Below are 17,163 nucleotides of genomic sequence, written 5' to 3'. Positions count from 1 at the left end.
TTTTTAAACCTCATAACAGTATATTAAGTAGTTAAAATGAGGCATATCTTTCCAAAATAAAATGACATAAATGCATCAATAATAATAATCTAATAATATATTTCAAATAACATTACAATTAACAATCTGAGTGGGTCCATTCTGCATGATGAGTATTTTTACTTTTGATACTTTAAGTACATTTTGATGCTGGTACTTTTGTACTTTTACTTCAGTAAAGGATCTGAATACTTCCTCCACCACTTTATGTGTCATTATTATGACAAGACAAGCAATCATCATCATGATAAAGACTACAAAATGAGGAAAAGGTTGGAAAAAAGCTGATATTATTGTTTTTATTACAAACTCAACTTAAATTTGTTCTTTTGGTTTCTTTACTCAGATCGAAACTTAAAGTATTGATATTGTTGTAGGCTGGAAGTTTAAAGATTTTGGGTTGTCTGAGTGAAATTGACTTGACTTGAGGATAAACTAAACCCACAACCCAAACAATAAGTTTAAGAAACACTCTCCAAAAGCCAAACAAAATCTTCTGTACGTCAGTCTCACATCAATCAAGCACGGTTGGACATGTACTGCACTGGAAGTAACTCTTGAAAATGATCCGAACACACACCTGCACCAGTGAGACGTGTCGAGGAGGAGAGCGAAAGACTCAGAGAAAGCAGCGCAGTGAGTTAGAGATGTGTGTTAAATGTCAGCAAAGCAGAACAGTGCAGAGTAAAATAGGCTTTAATTCATCCAGATTGGGATTTCAGACCCGACACCCTGCTGTTACACACACACTGTCAGCACATTCCACCAGCTGGCTACACACACACACACACACACACACACACACACACACACACACACACACACACACACACACACACACACACACACACACACCTGCATACTCCAAACACATGACAACACACATGCCCACAAGCACACATGGAAAGAAAACGAGCATATTTAATGTATATCACAAAGAAAATATGTCTCTGTGTGTGTTTTACGAGTGTGTGTGTACATGTGAAGGTCACTGCACATGATTTATCAGTGGGAAAGATGCATGTTGGAGCCCTGCAGGGCAGATGTGTGCAGTTCTGATTGTGTATATTGGTGTCTGTGCCCATGCATGCATATTTACATTTTACTTGTGTGTATTTTATTTGTTGCATGTCGTTTTATGTGCATTTTATATCAATATGGATTATTTCTTTCTATATGAATACTGTATATATTCATATAGAAATATATACATATGTATTTAGTTTTCTTGAGCACACACACTGAAACACACACACACACACACACACACACACAAATTAACAGTATACATCAGGGACTGAAGGTTAGCACAGTGTCGGAGTAAAGAAGACATATACAACCAGCTGGTGAAAACTACGGCACAAAGACAGATAGAGGCTCACACAACTGCATTGCAGTGTGTGTGTGTGTGTGTGTGTGTGTGTGTGTGTGTCTGTGTGTGTGTAAAGCAATAAGAGAAGGGAGGAAACAGAGAAAGGGGAGACAGCATGTCAGTATTCCAGCTGTATTTGGTATATATTTCTGCATGGGAGTGAGAGTGTGCCTGTGTGTTAATATATTCTATGTCTGTCCAGGAAAGCTCTGAAACATGCCGTATCATATATCATGTCTTACAGTAACATTAAACCTTACACCGATGTAAAACTGGGCAACAAGTCAGACATCAAACCCCGAAGAGTTACGGCAGCCTGTGTGCGCAGAGACAGTTTCATGTGCATTACACGGAGATATATGGACAAGCAGGACGCAGCCACCTTAAACATCTTGTGTTTTACATGTGGGAGAAAGCCAGAAGCAAGTGACGTATTTGCTGACCAAACCCTAATGTCTTGTTAAAATATGAGCGATGGCGTCATGGACATAACTCACAGCAAGACATGTAGCAGCTACCTGAAACATGTAACATTTTCACTGAGGAGGAACAGACACAAAATGCACCAAATATGAGGGGAGAATATCTTACAGCAGTCAGGAAAATAGCATGTATTATGCAAAGGCAGAGCTTGAAAGTGCTGTTTTTGTCTCAGTAAGTTGTCAAATAATCACATATGATTGCAACAATTCTTCATTAAAGGAGGATTTTCTAGTGTGCTCCGAGTGAGAAAGCTATTTTTGATCAGAAACAACTAGTGTATAGATGGAGAAAGAGGTAAAAATAAGTGGTATGAAAGCGTTGGTAAGACCCAAAAGAAACACAAGCAGCTTACCAACAATACATAAATAATATCTTTAAAAACAATCAATATTGGTGAGACAGAAAAACTGTTTAAACAGGAGGAGTAAACTCTTCCTTAAAGAGATTGTATTATTTAAGAAAAAATGTGTTCATTTATCTGTTAATGCACCAATATGTGATACAAATGAACTATTTCACAGATCAGTAAAACCTGACCTGAACATTTGCCCCAAAATACTAGGGCTGGACCTGTAGATTTTACTATGTTATGGATATTTATGGATATTTGTTCTATGGCTAGATATTAGGTTTTCAATTTTGGTATTTAGACATTGTAAAATAACACTGTAAAATAACACAATTCAGTCTTATATTACATCAAAAGACATGGTTTCTCCTCTCCTTTATATTTGTGTTTCTCTGAGGGCAGGGCTTTGCATACACACACCCAGTGCAGAGCAGAGAGACAGGTGCAATGACACTCTGCTGACTTGTTGCTCTCGCCAGCTGCTCTGCTCCAACAACAATAAGCTATGAACAGAGGAAAAGTACTCTAGCGACGAGGCTAATTGATGCAGTCTAAAGCACCAAAGAGCTAATAAGCTTAAGCTGTCCATCTCCCGAGACCCCAAAAACTGTACTTGGGACAGTCCTAAAAAAATACCACTATTAGAAAAACATCAAAGCTTTAAAGAGGGCCTTCTGGAAAAGACTTGTGCGGACACAGCAGTATTAAAAGCTACATATTCTATTTAATTTAGCCACTCTTACAGTTATCCACAAATTTTCCTTTGGCTGCAGAAAAAACAAAACTGAACACAAGACAAACAGCTAGAGAAGCACAATTATGGTCCACAAAGAAACACAAATTCAATGTTAAAGTGTTGTCCTGAGAACTAAACACCTTAATGTCAGGTGAAAAATGTTAAATAAATAATTTGCACATACTGTATGTGTAAGTCAGACATTTGTCACATGATGGAACATATAAAGTGCAGTCATGTATCCACAGACACAGCAGAGACGATCAGCAGAGTAAATATTTGGTCTCTGGACAGTAGGTATGAAACACCACAGCTCAGAGCCGAGACAAAGTGGGGTTATAGTGAAGGTAACCATGGATTTATATACATACACACACACACGTGCATAGTTTGTAACCAGGACAGTTAAATGATTGAACTGGCCACCAGAGACTGTTAAAACTAATCATGCATGTGTGTTGTGTGATCTGTGTGTGTTTGTAAGATGTAATTGTGCATTTGTGTGATGCCTGTTTGTACGATTAAGATAAAGACTAAGATTTATCCTTTATTAATCCCACAATGGGGAAATTCAACCTCTGCATTTAACCCAACCTTTTTTCCCTTTTTTTGTATGTACATGTAGGAAGGATGCATATGTGTGTGTGTCCATTCATGTGTGTATCTGTTGCATAAATATTCATCATGGCCAGGCGCCTGTATTTTCTTTAAAAGGAGCGCTGGACAGGTCAGACGTCAATAAATCAATCATTGCGCGCTTGCACACGTGGCGCACTCACACATGCAAATTCACGTACGAAAACAAGGCCACGCATTCTGAAGCGCTGAAGCTTGTAATAATCACACGGGTCGTTACTGTGGCGGTAAAATGGCCAATAACTTGCTCACCTGGCCTGTGAATGGACATGCTGCGGAAAACACACATACACACACACTCTATCTCTCTATCAAAAACAAAAAAAAAATGCTACGCTGGTAGAAAACGCTGAGGATGGAGTGCAAGAAAACTAAATCACACAGCGCATGCCCTCATTTTCCCATCATGCCACAGTAAAAGATAGTCCCACGGCGTGTATAAAAAGGCAGGACATGCTAACACGGACATTCTCCTTGGCTTCTATTTCAGCCCGAAGCGTCGTTCCACTAAATTAGACCTCGTTGTAAGGTCTCTGTGAGGATGTAAAACAGCAGAAAATACTGGGATTCACCGGACTGCTGGACTCCTCTTAGCTGCAAACCCTTCCATTAAAATTACATAAAAATTTACACTGAGTTCCAGCGTGTGCATGAGTGTGTGCGGGTGCCTGTGTATGTAATCAATCATATGAAGAGCTAGACAGCGGTACATGGTTATTGCATTAACACACTACTTGCTTCTATGGCTTTAAAGTGCTGAGCAAAAGAGGCAGGAGATAAAAGTAGAAAGGGAGGTAAAGACAGGAAGAGGAAAGAGAGAGTTGATGAAGTGTCGGGTGAAGATCATGTCAATGTGACCAGCAGTGACCAGCTTGGAAAACTTGAACACTGAGGCAACATGGGAAACTACTGGAGATATCAGAAGAGTTGCTAATTTCAGGGGAAGTGTTGAAGGTCGGGTCAGGAGATTTTAAAAAAGCGAGTAACTGATAACCGGTTGGAGACTTTATACTGTATATGTTGAGGCACAGTACAGTAAGTGAGGGTGAAACAATATGATATTATTCAGGTTGCTACCAGTATAGAGATGGAACAGACTGGTCTCCCCTCAAAATTGACCCCATAGGTCATTTGTACAGGCAGCAAAATACGACCCATATTTACATCTAGTGGCTGTTCTAGATATGAAAGACAGCGATACCAAGCACTAAAGTTGCAGTTACAGTAGGAAGGAGGTGGATGAGTCTAACCAACCCAGGACATCTAGAAAAACGGGGTTCGTGTCCCATGTGAAAATAAAACCTTGCAACACGTTGTCCCCATAACTACTTCACTTCTGCCATTTATGTAAATGTATTTACTGTTTAAACTGTCTTTTATAATGCCTTACCAGGACGTTATTTGCCCTAAACCTAGAGTGTGGTTTTGTAGCCTAAATTCAACAAAACTGAAATCTTTTCTTTTTTTTTTACAACCGCAAAATAATGACGCGTGCGCCATTTTTGTACACACTCATGTGGTTGTTTTGAATGGTAATGACAAACGACCTACTCTGTTGTGTAGGTTTGGAGATCTTGTTGAATGAACATGTAAAAAAATAGAAAATTTCTTAAGGAATTTTGAGTGTGTGCATCTGTGCGTCCTACACTAACTATAACTCTGACAGCTTTGGCAGACGAATGTGAGTGAGAAGACATGTTTTTTTGTTTTTTTTTTACATTTCTATGAATAAATAATTTCTGTAGAGTGGCAGCTGTGTCTTAAAGCAAGGTTTCCAAATTTTTCTCTCCCTCTCCACTCCAGCTATGATGTCATCCACTCTGGCCTCTCCATAGGGTAACGTTGGGGGGATTTTTTGCCTTGTTTTTGCCAAATATTTTGAAAACCAATTGCCGAAACCCTTGTTTTTTGGTTTTCATATTAGTTTTTTGTTTGTTTAGTTTTTCAACACTGTATAAGAGGTTAGTGTCATCCTGGCTCGGATTATTACAGAAAATAAACTCTGAGTCAAACAAAAGTTTATTATACTTGCACATTTTGTTTAGACGAACAGAAGACATATTTTACACAGTGTCAGTGTTTTTCCAAAACATGACAGATGACATAAGCATCCACCACAGTTAGCACCCGTCAGTGTTAATGCCCAGCTGTTTTCTTACACATTAACATAAATGAAAGTAATAAAACGTATGTGTCTTACTTCATCTCCAGGACCTCCTCCAGGTGTTTCCGCCTCTCGGCCCGCAGGGCGGTCAGGTGACCTTCCTTCTCCGCCAGTGAGAGCTGAGTTGATGACAGCTTGGCTTTCATCACCTCCAGTTCCTGTTTCACCTTCTCCATGGCAACCAGCAGGTCCTCCACCTGACACACACACATTGTAAGACATTTAAAACATGACTTCTACTTTCTACTTTCCAATTTCTGTCTCAATCTGATATTTTATTTCCATTCAGCACTTTAATTTACTTTTTCTTTCCATAGATATCGGCATTAATGTATGTGTGTGTGTTTTTGTGTGTGTGTGTGTGTGTGTGTGTGTGTGTGTGTGTGTGTGTGTGTGTGTGTCTGTTATACGCGAGATGCTCAATTGCAGCACATCAACTCCACAAGGACAATTCACTGAACAATATCTGAGGACACATTTTTAAGCACAGCCCATGTAAAAAGTCTATTTTGTTTTATTTTATTTATTTATTCTATTTTTATTTTCTATTTTTTTTCCGTGTATATATATATATATATTTTGAGTTTCTTATTTTGCACCAATGGGAGTTGCTCTCCAATTTCGTTGTGTATATATACAATGACAATAAAGGCTATTCTATTCTATGCTATTCTATTCAAAGTGTGTTTTTTCTTCTCCGTGTTTTCTTTTCTCTCTGTATGTTGTTTCTGTTTCTCTCCTCTGATACATATTTTATCTACGTCTCCCGTCTCTCTCTGGGCGTTTATCTATGAGGTTAAAGTGTCTGGGTCAATGTGCCTCTCAAAGCGTGGTGATGACCTGGCAGAAACACAAAAGCAAGTTCTTTCCAGTTATTAACTCGGTGTTTCTCTGAAGTGCTGAAGTAGAAAGAAAGCAGACTCAGAGAAAGAGAGTCACAAATCTGCATTTATTTCCTCTGAAAAATAGTTTGGCATCAGAAGAAATAAAAAAAAAGTTAACACCCAAAGGTGAGCTTAATCTCAAAGCAGCTCCTGTTCAGAGAGAAGTAAGGATAAAGGAAAAATGTAAGTCTTGTGATTTGACTTAAAAATAAAGAAGCTTCAAGAAGGAAGACGTGTCTCTCATGTTTCATTCGAAATATTGGGCAACCAACATCTCCTTCACCACCAGCAACTTTCAGGTTGTTAATCTGAGAAATTCAAGTCCCAGTTCTTATTTTTATCCCACCCTTATTTTCAAGTGCTCCTTGCTTTTCGGTTTGCCCCTCATAACAGATTTACAAGAGTTTGTTTTCTTAATCTTCCCTATGAAATGGGAAAACCCTCGTAAACAGAGTGTGTTGCCAGAATTCCACCGGCAGTATCATGACTCAGCCAGCAATCCATGACTCAAAACGCAAATTTCCAGACAGCCATTACTTGGATAACCTGACCACATATTGGGAACCTAAACGGTTTCTTTCTTGACTGAAAATTTGTTAAAAACTTCATAAAGTGACTATTAAAATCGCTCTGGAACACTGGCACCTGCCCGTCACACGTGGCTAGCAACTTTTTACATTTGCAAAAACCTCTATAATTATGCAAAACATATTTAAATTTGTGGTTCTTTTCTTGCTTGTGGAGTATTTGCCACCATCTTGCCAATGATTCACAATGATTTCTTACACAGTCAATCAGTTGAATGGTGAACTATTAGCACCTGTTCTTTAATTTTGAGTCTTTCTCCGTTGCTCGACAAATATTTCTCGACAAATATTGTTACAAAATTCAATTTGGATTTTCACTCCTTTAAAAAACCATAAGGCTGATGAGAGACGGAAAATAAGGATGAGAAAGGAATAGAGAAAAAATACACAACTCTTCTGTTTACTGGGTGCAGAAGTTTTGCAAAAAAGTCAGTACGAATGAATGAATGAATGAATGAACAAATGAGGAAACAAATCAAATTTTGATCTGACATTTAGAACTTTCTACTATAGATGTTCTAGGCCAAAACGTAAATGTAACAGAGGCAGTAAAAGAGGATTTGTGTTTAACTCTCCGTGCTGAAAACATGAAAAATGTGACAGAGTGGAATGAAACAGCACTGAATGGTGAAGACTTGAATGGATGATGAAATGTACAGTAAAAGGCTGGTGAGTTTGTGATGATTGTTTTGTTACCTTTGACCACCTAAAGCCGCTTGTGGTGAACTCATGTATTGGAATGTGAGAGAGCTGCATACAAACAGAGCAGAAAAAAAGAGCGAGAGAAAGAGGTGGGGTGCAGAAACAGAGGGATGGTAACAGTGAGGAAGGAGAAAAAAGTGCAGAAAATGGGGATAAGTGAGGTGGAAATATGAGGGAAGTAAAGAGAACAAGAGGAGGTGGGCAGAGGAAAGTAAAGAGGAATACCAGGAACAGAAGGAAGGAGAGAGTTGTAATGTAGAGGACAAAATGAAGAAGTGGCAAATAGGGCATGGACAAAATTGATTAATAGGAGTAAAGAAAGGGGGAGATACAATTAAAGCATGCAGGGAGGAAAAGCAGAAAAAAAGAGAGAGGAGAAAGAGAAAAGTTGTAAAAGCGCTCAAGTGAAAAGATAAACTGTACAGCAGAAGACGAGAGAGAGCAAGCAAAAGAAACAAATGCTAAACACATGAAAGAGAGAGATGAGCAGATAAAGTAAAGTGCAGACAGAGCACAAAAATACTGAGCAGTCAGAAACACAGGCAGCGTTAAAAAGGCAATACAGCAGAGGAGAGGAGAGGAGAGGAGAGGAGAGAAGAGGAGAGGAGAGGAGAGGAGAGGAGAGGAGAGGAGACTGTAAAATAAGGACAGAGGCCTTTGGACGACATCACAGATGTAGAGATTGAAGGATGGAGGGATGGAGGGAGGGTGAGGAGTGACAAGGCCCTGCTGGAAAAGAAGGAGCTGCAGGGGGAGGAGGAGGAGGAGGAGAAGGAGGAGGACAGCAACCCCTTCAGTCTTCTGAACGAGTGTGTTTGTGCACGTGTGCGAGTGATTTCAACTTTATTTTCGGGAGAAGAAAGAGAGAAAGAAAGAAGAAGGTGCAGCGAGTTCAAGAATTAAAATTGTCTCGTTAATGAGAGACGGAAAGCTGGAGACGAGAGCGTCTGTCTTTAGTTTGGTCCCTGAAGAGACAGATGGTGTGTGTCATACTGTTGACTCATTTCTCTGTCACACACACACACACACACACACACACACACACCTTTCTTCAGCGATCACACTGACTCATGTCTCGCAGAAAAGGTTTAGTATATTTTCATGTGGTCAACCAATTTTACCCTGACCAGGGACAGTCCCTAACACACACACACACACACACACACACACACACACACACACACGGGTTGTCAATATACGGCTGCATACTAAAGGTGTGTGTGTGTATGTCTACCAATATGAAGTCAGGGAGTGTGTGTAAATGTGCCTGGTTTGCATGTGTGTGCCAACGCTATAATAAGCAATGTGTGTGCCTTTGAACAGGCCGTCCTCATTAAGGGAGGAAGTCATCTCTCCCTCTGTCATCATTTTATAAATCATTATGTGAAGGGCTAATTGCAGTGACGCATTTGTAAAACGGGAACACAAAAATATTTATTTACAATTTACCCGTGTATATAAAGACACGTTTCCAGTTAGAAAACCAACGTCGCGTCCATCTGGCTCCTGCTGAATGCTATGTTGTGCTGCGCTGCTGTGCTGTTTAAATAGCAGTTAGCACTTCTTTCCGCCATGTTTGTGTGTGTGTGTGGAACGTAGTCTCGTGTATTACTATCCTGTCTGCGAGTACCACGTGCACATGTGTGTGTGTGTGTATGTGTGTGTGTGTGTGTGTGTGTGTGTGTGTGTGTGTGTGCTGAAAGGCTGAGTTAGTGTTGTTGATGTTGGGTGAGGACTGCTCTGAGCAGTGTTTGGCTGCCATCTCCACTCTTTCACCGCACCGCTGACGTTTCTTCTCCTTCCTCCTTCACTGAAGCATTTTAACACGAGGATGCTCTCCAGCACCCTGTCCTGGCCTAAATGGCATCCATTCTGTCTAATTAAAGCTGCCACTTGTAGCATTTTGAAACATTTCAATACAACGCTGCCAAATTAAATGTGAGAGCTTGGCACAATGACAGTAAACAAATTAAGCCCCAGTTGACTTCAGGAGGATAAACATGTTGGATTTGATTTTTCCATCTTTGATTTACTCGTTCCAATCTTTGCTGTCGTGAAAACCCAAAGCCTTACGCCTGTTTGCTCTGATTGAGTACGCAAATCTACTCTGCATCTGTGACTTTGGTTTGTGGAAGTTTAATTAACGTTATTCACTATTTTGAAGCGGCAACCTCCGGGTCTGAGCAGTGAAGCAAACCCGGAAGTGCCGGCAATCTTTCAAAATTCCAAGAGGGAATCTTTTGCAACGTCAGTGTCAAACAACTCTCAATACAGAAGGAGACTACTTCTCACTTGATTTATTACCACAGAAAAAATTTGTGGCAACATCATGGTCTCAATCACTAGTTTCAAGTTTTCTTCAAGACAATGATGTTAACTGTGCAAATAAATGTCCCATTAAGAAAAACAAAAATGATAAAGCAGGGTATGATTTGGGGCATGGGTACCTTTGATTGACAGGTCGCTAACACGGCGAGCTGTCAATCAGGAAAGACGCAAAACAAAGTGTATCCCTGGCACTGTGTACGTCTAAATAGCTGTGAACCTGTTTTTTGTTGTCGGTGTTTTCGTCTCAGAACTTTGAGCCTTTCACAGTGTGTTTTTAGTTCATTATAAGTATATTTATATTACAAGTATATTTTCAACATTATGTTCATTTTTAAATATCTTGTTCAGCATTCGGTTGTACTAAAAGACACTCCAAGGAGTCTGCTGTTCAATTTTTTCTGTAAGAAACCAACATTTTGTTTTAGCATTTACAGTTTATTTTTAGATACACTCGTCCTCGTGCCTCCCCAGTCCATATGGTCTGTTGGTTTCAAAAGACAAAGATGGTGACAGCCGTAATGCTGAGCTTGATTGAGTCCACAAACCAATGGGTGACGTCACGCTTATATACAATCTGTGTTTTGACCAAATTGCTCCAGAAACACAAGAACTTAAAGTCTCTTCGGCATGTTTCTGTTTGGGTTCCCACTGGATCTAAAGAACCATGAGGATAGATTAACTATAATATTCTACATCAATTATACCTTACCCCAGAAAAATTACATTCATTCAAATCTAACCTGTCGGAAATGTGCTTCAGATGTGATGCTGAAGTTGGTTCCTTTTTGCACTGTACCTGGCTGTGTATGAAAGTTAGACCCTTCTGGCATGATATCTGTTCCACTTTAACCAAGATCACAGGAATAAATGTTCCAGTGGACCCTGAACTTTGTTTATAGGGGAACTTTACAAGTATTCGCCGCTTTTTGAACAATGCACAGCTCAAATTTATTGAAGTTGCTCTTTGTGTGGCTAAGAAGTGCATTGCAGCATCATGGAAATCTGACTCCCCTCTTCTTATTGATAGGTGGTCTGTTGAGATGAATAGTTGTATCCCTCTGGAAAAAATCACCTCAGAAAACGATATAACACCTTTCTGAAAATTTGGAAGCCATATTTAGACCATATCGGTACATCTCTTACACCAAGTGCTTAATGTAATCGTTTGTATTGACCTTGAACGCTGACTTTTTTAATTTATTTATTTATTTATTTATTTTTGTTAGATTGGGGGGCTTTGTTATGTCTCTATACTGTTGGTATATTATATGTTTATATGTTTATATTTGTACACTTTACATGTATAAAACTGAAAATAAAATATTCCAAAAAAAGAAAAAGAACCATGAGGATTAGGCAAATTAGTCTGTTAAGGGATTCAAAAATTGTGATGCAATTTTTACACAGAAAGAAAGAAACAACACAGATGCATCAAGTTGTTTGTTGTAGTTACTGTAGAGAGAATTAAATAATGTAAAGACTGTAACCTCCAGGCCACATATCTCCAATCCGATCTTCTATTTTTCGGCTTGAGTAGTCTAATAACTTTGTGGCAACCAGTGCTTGTTTGCTGTGTGAACAAGAGGTTGCATTAGACCTTTGTCCGTTGTCCATCATTTTGACAGACGGGGTCATGGAAATTCCCTCATAATCTATTATTACTTGCCATTTTCATTTTTAATGATAATAAATATTTAATTGCATTTAATTTCCATTTTTTAAATAATTAATATAAAGAACTATCTTATAGATCATGCGGTTTTGAGGGCATGGTGAGAAAAAGATAAACTGAGACACCGACGGACATCACAATGTCTTTACAAAACGAACAGAATTCACCTCGTTTATTAACTCATCAAGTGAGTTAAGGGACAAATCTGTTATGTTATCTCCCAGTTTACCAGCGTATGTCATCACAGAAACCCAGTTCATAAAACTGCAAATGTAAAGGCTTTAATGAGACCAGATTCACCGATATAGAGCGACTTTACAGACATTTATTTAAATGAAAATCTCTTTAACTAAGAGGTCATTTTAACCTAAACCATAATGTTTCCCTAACCCTAATGAAGTGCTTATTTTAACCCAAACCATGACCTTTATCTAAACACAACCAAGTTGTTTTGTGCCTGAACCTAACCAAACTAACCATAATATTGTCACATCATCAAATGTGTGTATTTTTTCTACAGTAATAAACTTTTAACTTTGTCATTTAATTTGTTGAATTAGGCCTTCATATGTGCAATGAAATGCATGTGACTCTGGATGTTTTTTTGTTTAATTAAGTCTTTTTTAAGTACATAATGATACAACATACACATATTCTGTATCTGCGTGTTCACAGCCATCATTATAGCTGCACCAAATTCCCAGAGTCAAAATATCCACCTTCAAATGCTATTTCTTTTTGGTTGCATCATTACCTCAAAAGAAAAAATTCAAGCTGCCGTGTGCATCATTTTAAACATGTTTTCCTGTAGCACCTTTGAAACTTTGGGATCTCGACTAGAATTTGAAATCAAGTTCTGTGAGTTTGAACTCGGAGCTGAAGGAGATACATTTGTTAATGCGAAAGAGAGCAATAATATAACAACTATTTGCCTCCATGTGCCTATCATTTTCTTACATCCATCTGCTTGTCTTTGCTCGTGGTCTGTCTTTCTTCTGTTACATCTGTCTATCTGGAACTTAGGCTAACATTAACCATAGCTGAGGGTTTTTTCCATCTTTGATTTACTCGTTCCAATCTTTGCTGTCGTGAAAACCCAAAGCCTTACGCCTGTTTGCTCTGATTGAGTACGCAAATCTACTCTGCATCTGTGACTTTGGTTTGTGGAAGTTTAATTAACGTTATTCACTATTTTGAAGCGGCAACCTCCGGGTCTGAGCAGTGAAGCAAACCCGGAAGTGCCTGCTATCTTTCAAAATTCCAACTTTGGGATCTGGTCGAGAATTTGAAATCAAGTTCTGTGAGTTTGAATTCGCAGCTGAAGGAGATACATTTGTAAATGCGAAAGAGAGCAATAATATAACAACTATTTGCCTCCATGTGCCTATCATTTTCTTACATCCATCTGCTTGTCTTTGCTCGTGGTCTGTCTTTCTTCTGTTACATCTGTCTATCTGGAACCTAGGCTAACATCAACCATAGCTGAGGGTTTCAGCTGTAAAACGTGTGTTTGCATGCCTGTCTTTATGTGTCCAGAAGTAGCCGGGTAAGCAAAGGGCAGCGCTGCGAGCCAACTTAGAGGCAGAAATAACAATGGAGTCCGACCGTTTTGCCAACAGCTACAGCGGAGAGTGTTTTCTCAGGGCAGTTTTCATCCTGACAGCCCATGCTGTTTTTCCCACTTGTCAAAACCCATCCAGGCTCTGAGGAACATTTCCCATCTCTATGGCCTCGTTAAGCCACTGGTACCCAGGGGAGCGACACACACACACATACACACACACTCCCACCGGTCTGAGGTCGACTTCACTAAACCCTTCCCTTCTGAGCCTCCCTCAACACCGCCATGAGCTTTCCTACTGTCTCAATATAGATAAAACAGATTACAAATTGGAGTGGTCGGGCGCGCGCCCCATTTAAGAAAAAGCTGTTTGTGTGCTCTGGCTGAAGCAGACAAAATACAAGCTGTTCTTTAAATAGGGATATTTACCTCTCCTCCAAATGAGGAGTGACTGGGCAAACACACACACAGAGCCACACCTGAATGAGCTCAGTTGGCACAGCTCATGTGTGTTGCCGCTGCCATTAGCCGCTAGTGGCATTGCAATGTTTAGGTATGTCAGAAAGAGTTTCTGTGTTGCATAAAGATGTTTGTCTGTGTGTGTTTCCCTGTGTCCAAATGTCCCACCGAAGACAGGAAACTTAAGGAAATCCTCAGAAGTGTGTAAAAAAGCAGCTGATAGGGGTTGAGTTTAAGGAGTTTAAGGAGTTTAAGGAATTTAAGGAAGGTTTGGGTCAAGGTTTCTCCTCAGACATGCAGGAACACACTGATGTGTATTTGCTGCTGAGAGAGACGGTACCTGTTTCTCAGAGTGCGTGCGTGCCTGCTCCTCCTGGGCGAGCACCACCTCCCTCTCCGCTGTGATCTGAACGCTTTCCCTCAGCGCCTCCTCCAGCTCCTCAATGCGCTCCTCCTTCTGACGGAGGGAGTCCTACAGAGAGAAAGTACGCCATGTAAGGAGAGCAGAAATTGTTGCAGTGCTTAAAACGATCAGTTGTTAAAGCCATTCAAAAATTTGTTGAGAAAAAAAATATTCAAAATCATGAATGTGAACCTCATGGTGGGAGTAGAGGGAAAGTCAGGAGGATTCATCATCTGGGGACCATGAATGTCTGTACAAAGTTTTATGACAATTCTTCGAATACTTGTTAAGATATTTCAAAGTGATAGACAACCATCCATTAAGTTGCTAGCTTGGCATTCAGTGGTTCCAGATTCTCAATTTTCAAGATTTGTTGCTTTATGTTATTGCAAGTTGATCATTTTCGGGCTGTTAGTCATATAAAACAACCTATTAGTTCTGGGAAATTATGATGATAATTTTTACTATTTTCTGACATTTCATAGATCAAACATAATCTATATATCATATACCCTTGATACCAATATTAGGGTTCTCCAAAACCATGATTTGATTCAAACTTTTGATTATAAGGTCACGATTTGATTACATTTTTAATTGAAACATTTTTTTCTCAGCACTGATGGCTATACAATTTTACACGGTCGTCAATAAAGTTGGAATAATTTAGTTTTCAGACACAATCCTCCATTAATTGTGGTTTTATTTTCATTGCGCTATGTTTGGAAGAGATTGATTAATAAAGTTTTGTACACTTTATCAGTCAAGAGTGAATCACATTGTCACAATTATATAATGGAAAGAGGTAAACAAATATTTTATTACAATTGTATGGCCGATTGTGTATTTCTTGCTACATGTGAGATATGACTGCAATATATATGTTTTGGAATGAACATGTTATGGGGATATATTTAAGGAAAACTTGGATCATGGGGGGCTGGAGCTGATCCCAGCTGACATTGGGTGAGAGGCGGGGTACACCATTCATGCTCTCATTCACTCCTACGGGAAATTTAGAGTCACCATTAAACCTAAGCTGCATGTCTTTGGACTGTGGGAGGAAGCCAGAGAAACTGGGAGAGCATACATGAGAACATCAATCCTGGTTGTGATTGTGATAATTGAAATAAAAAAGCTCCTTTTGATCAATTTTAGATTAAAATTTTGAAATTTTGACAAGCCTAAACAATGCTATTTTTTGTTGTTGTAACTATTGTGAAATGTCTGTCCTGCATGTTGAATGGACTCTAAGTCTGCTAATAAAGAAAATACAATGTCTCTGAGTAATTTCTGTTTCTCATCCGGGGTCATCAAATGATTTCATGAGGTCTAAAAATACTTTAGGGCGGCTGCTAAATTAAGCCTAGACGAGCCAGAAAACCAATTGGCTTACTCACATACAGAACAAAACCCTTCCTTGATCTGACACCATATATATCTGACAGACTGCGTATTACTAAATTACATCACTTTCCCGTACCAGGAGCTTTCCCCTGTCACATCCTGCTTAACACATCCCCGAGGTTAAACCCTTGGACTCTCCTCATTCCAGTTTGCTGACTGGAATAAGCTGCAAAAGATTTGCAAATTAGACAATCTGATCTCCATCTGCCTCCGAGGACTCTCAGGAATTTTCAATCACACACATGAAGCTGTTTCCTCGTAAAATGACTACATGAACTTCCCACCAATTCCCCATGAAGAGCCATTTCTCCTCCTGCCAGGCTTCCTGCTTCAATTAAGAGCTGAATGAATACCTGATGGAGACGGAGTGGATGAGACATTACAGTGGCGATGAACAACCCTCCAGGACATCTCCAACACATGTGCTGTGGATCTGGATCCTGCTCCACATCCAACATTACTTGGTGTCTAACTATGCAGACTGAGATGAACTTTAATTGGATTAAATCCTCTTATTGTACCGAATTGGATTTACGGTTTGAATTATGCTCACATTCCATTTGCAGTCTTCAGCGCTGTTTAAACTATGCAGTACTGCTTACAATTGACACACACTAGTTATGGTTGTGACCGCTGCGGTCTCATAAGTTTGACTGACTCACATAGCTATCAGCTCATCTCCTAACCACATGCATACACATAAATGACAACTTCCAAACTCCCTGAAACCAAAGATCAATCATAGCTAGAGGGCACACAAACACACACACACACACACACACATACATAGAAAGTGTTTTCATCTGCCTCTAATCAGAGAAGCCACTGGGGTTAACGATTACTGGAAGAGGACAAGGAGGAGGTGGAAGAGGAGGAAAGGAAGGAAAGAAGAAGTCAGCGGAAGTTTAAGGGAAATAAAAGGTAAAAATGGGGGAATTAAAGGTAGAGATGTGGAGGTTAAACAGTTAGCGGTTGTCTGGCTTTTTGACGTTTTTTTCCACCATTACTGTCTAAAATGAGCTGCTGTGACCCCTAGGATAATCACAGCCTCATAAAATTTTACTACCATAAACTAAAGACCTAGAGCATTTAGAGGATGTGCAGTTTCCCTAGGTATGTATTGACAACAAGGGGGTTTCTCAGCAGTTTAGACAACAGAAATGCTCGTCTCATCCAATCACTGAATGGATCACAGAATGGATTTTTCTTTGTTTTTCCAAAGGTATTGGTGTATTGATGTAATATTCTGGAGGGGGTTTTTTAAAATTATTTTTATCCATTCTCTATATTAAAAATGTCTGCAACAACTTATGGAACATAGTTAAGCGAAGAAAATAACTTCAGAAAGAAAAATCTTAATGTTCTGACTTAACCTTAATCT

The 17,163-nt window shown here is 39.4% G+C and overlaps 1 protein-coding gene across 3 annotated transcripts in view; it reads right to left on the bottom strand.

Moving 5' to 3' along the window:
• The window catches only part of LOC131960413 (ELKS/Rab6-interacting/CAST family member 1-like), a 164,998-nt gene that overhangs the window by 64,512 nt on the left and 83,323 nt on the right, over positions 1–17,163 (bottom strand). For all 3 annotated transcript variants that reach the window (XM_059325627.1, XM_059325628.1, XM_059325629.1), the window contains 2 exons: positions 14,313–14,444; positions 5,816–5,976 (listed from right to left, as the gene is read on the bottom strand). In XM_059325627.1, coding sequence (XP_059181610.1) covers positions 5,816–5,976; positions 14,313–14,444 — 293 coding nt within the window. The remainder of the gene's footprint in view (positions 1–5,815; positions 5,977–14,312; positions 14,445–17,163) is intronic.

Source organism: Centropristis striata, chromosome 22 (assembly GCF_030273125.1).
Source record: "Centropristis striata isolate RG_2023a ecotype Rhode Island chromosome 22, C.striata_1.0, whole genome shotgun sequence".
Classification (NCBI taxonomy): Eukaryota; Metazoa; Chordata; class Actinopteri; order Perciformes; family Serranidae; genus Centropristis; species Centropristis striata.
The sequence above is the reverse complement of the archived record's forward strand: the minus strand, read 5'-3'. Positions and strand labels throughout refer to the sequence as shown.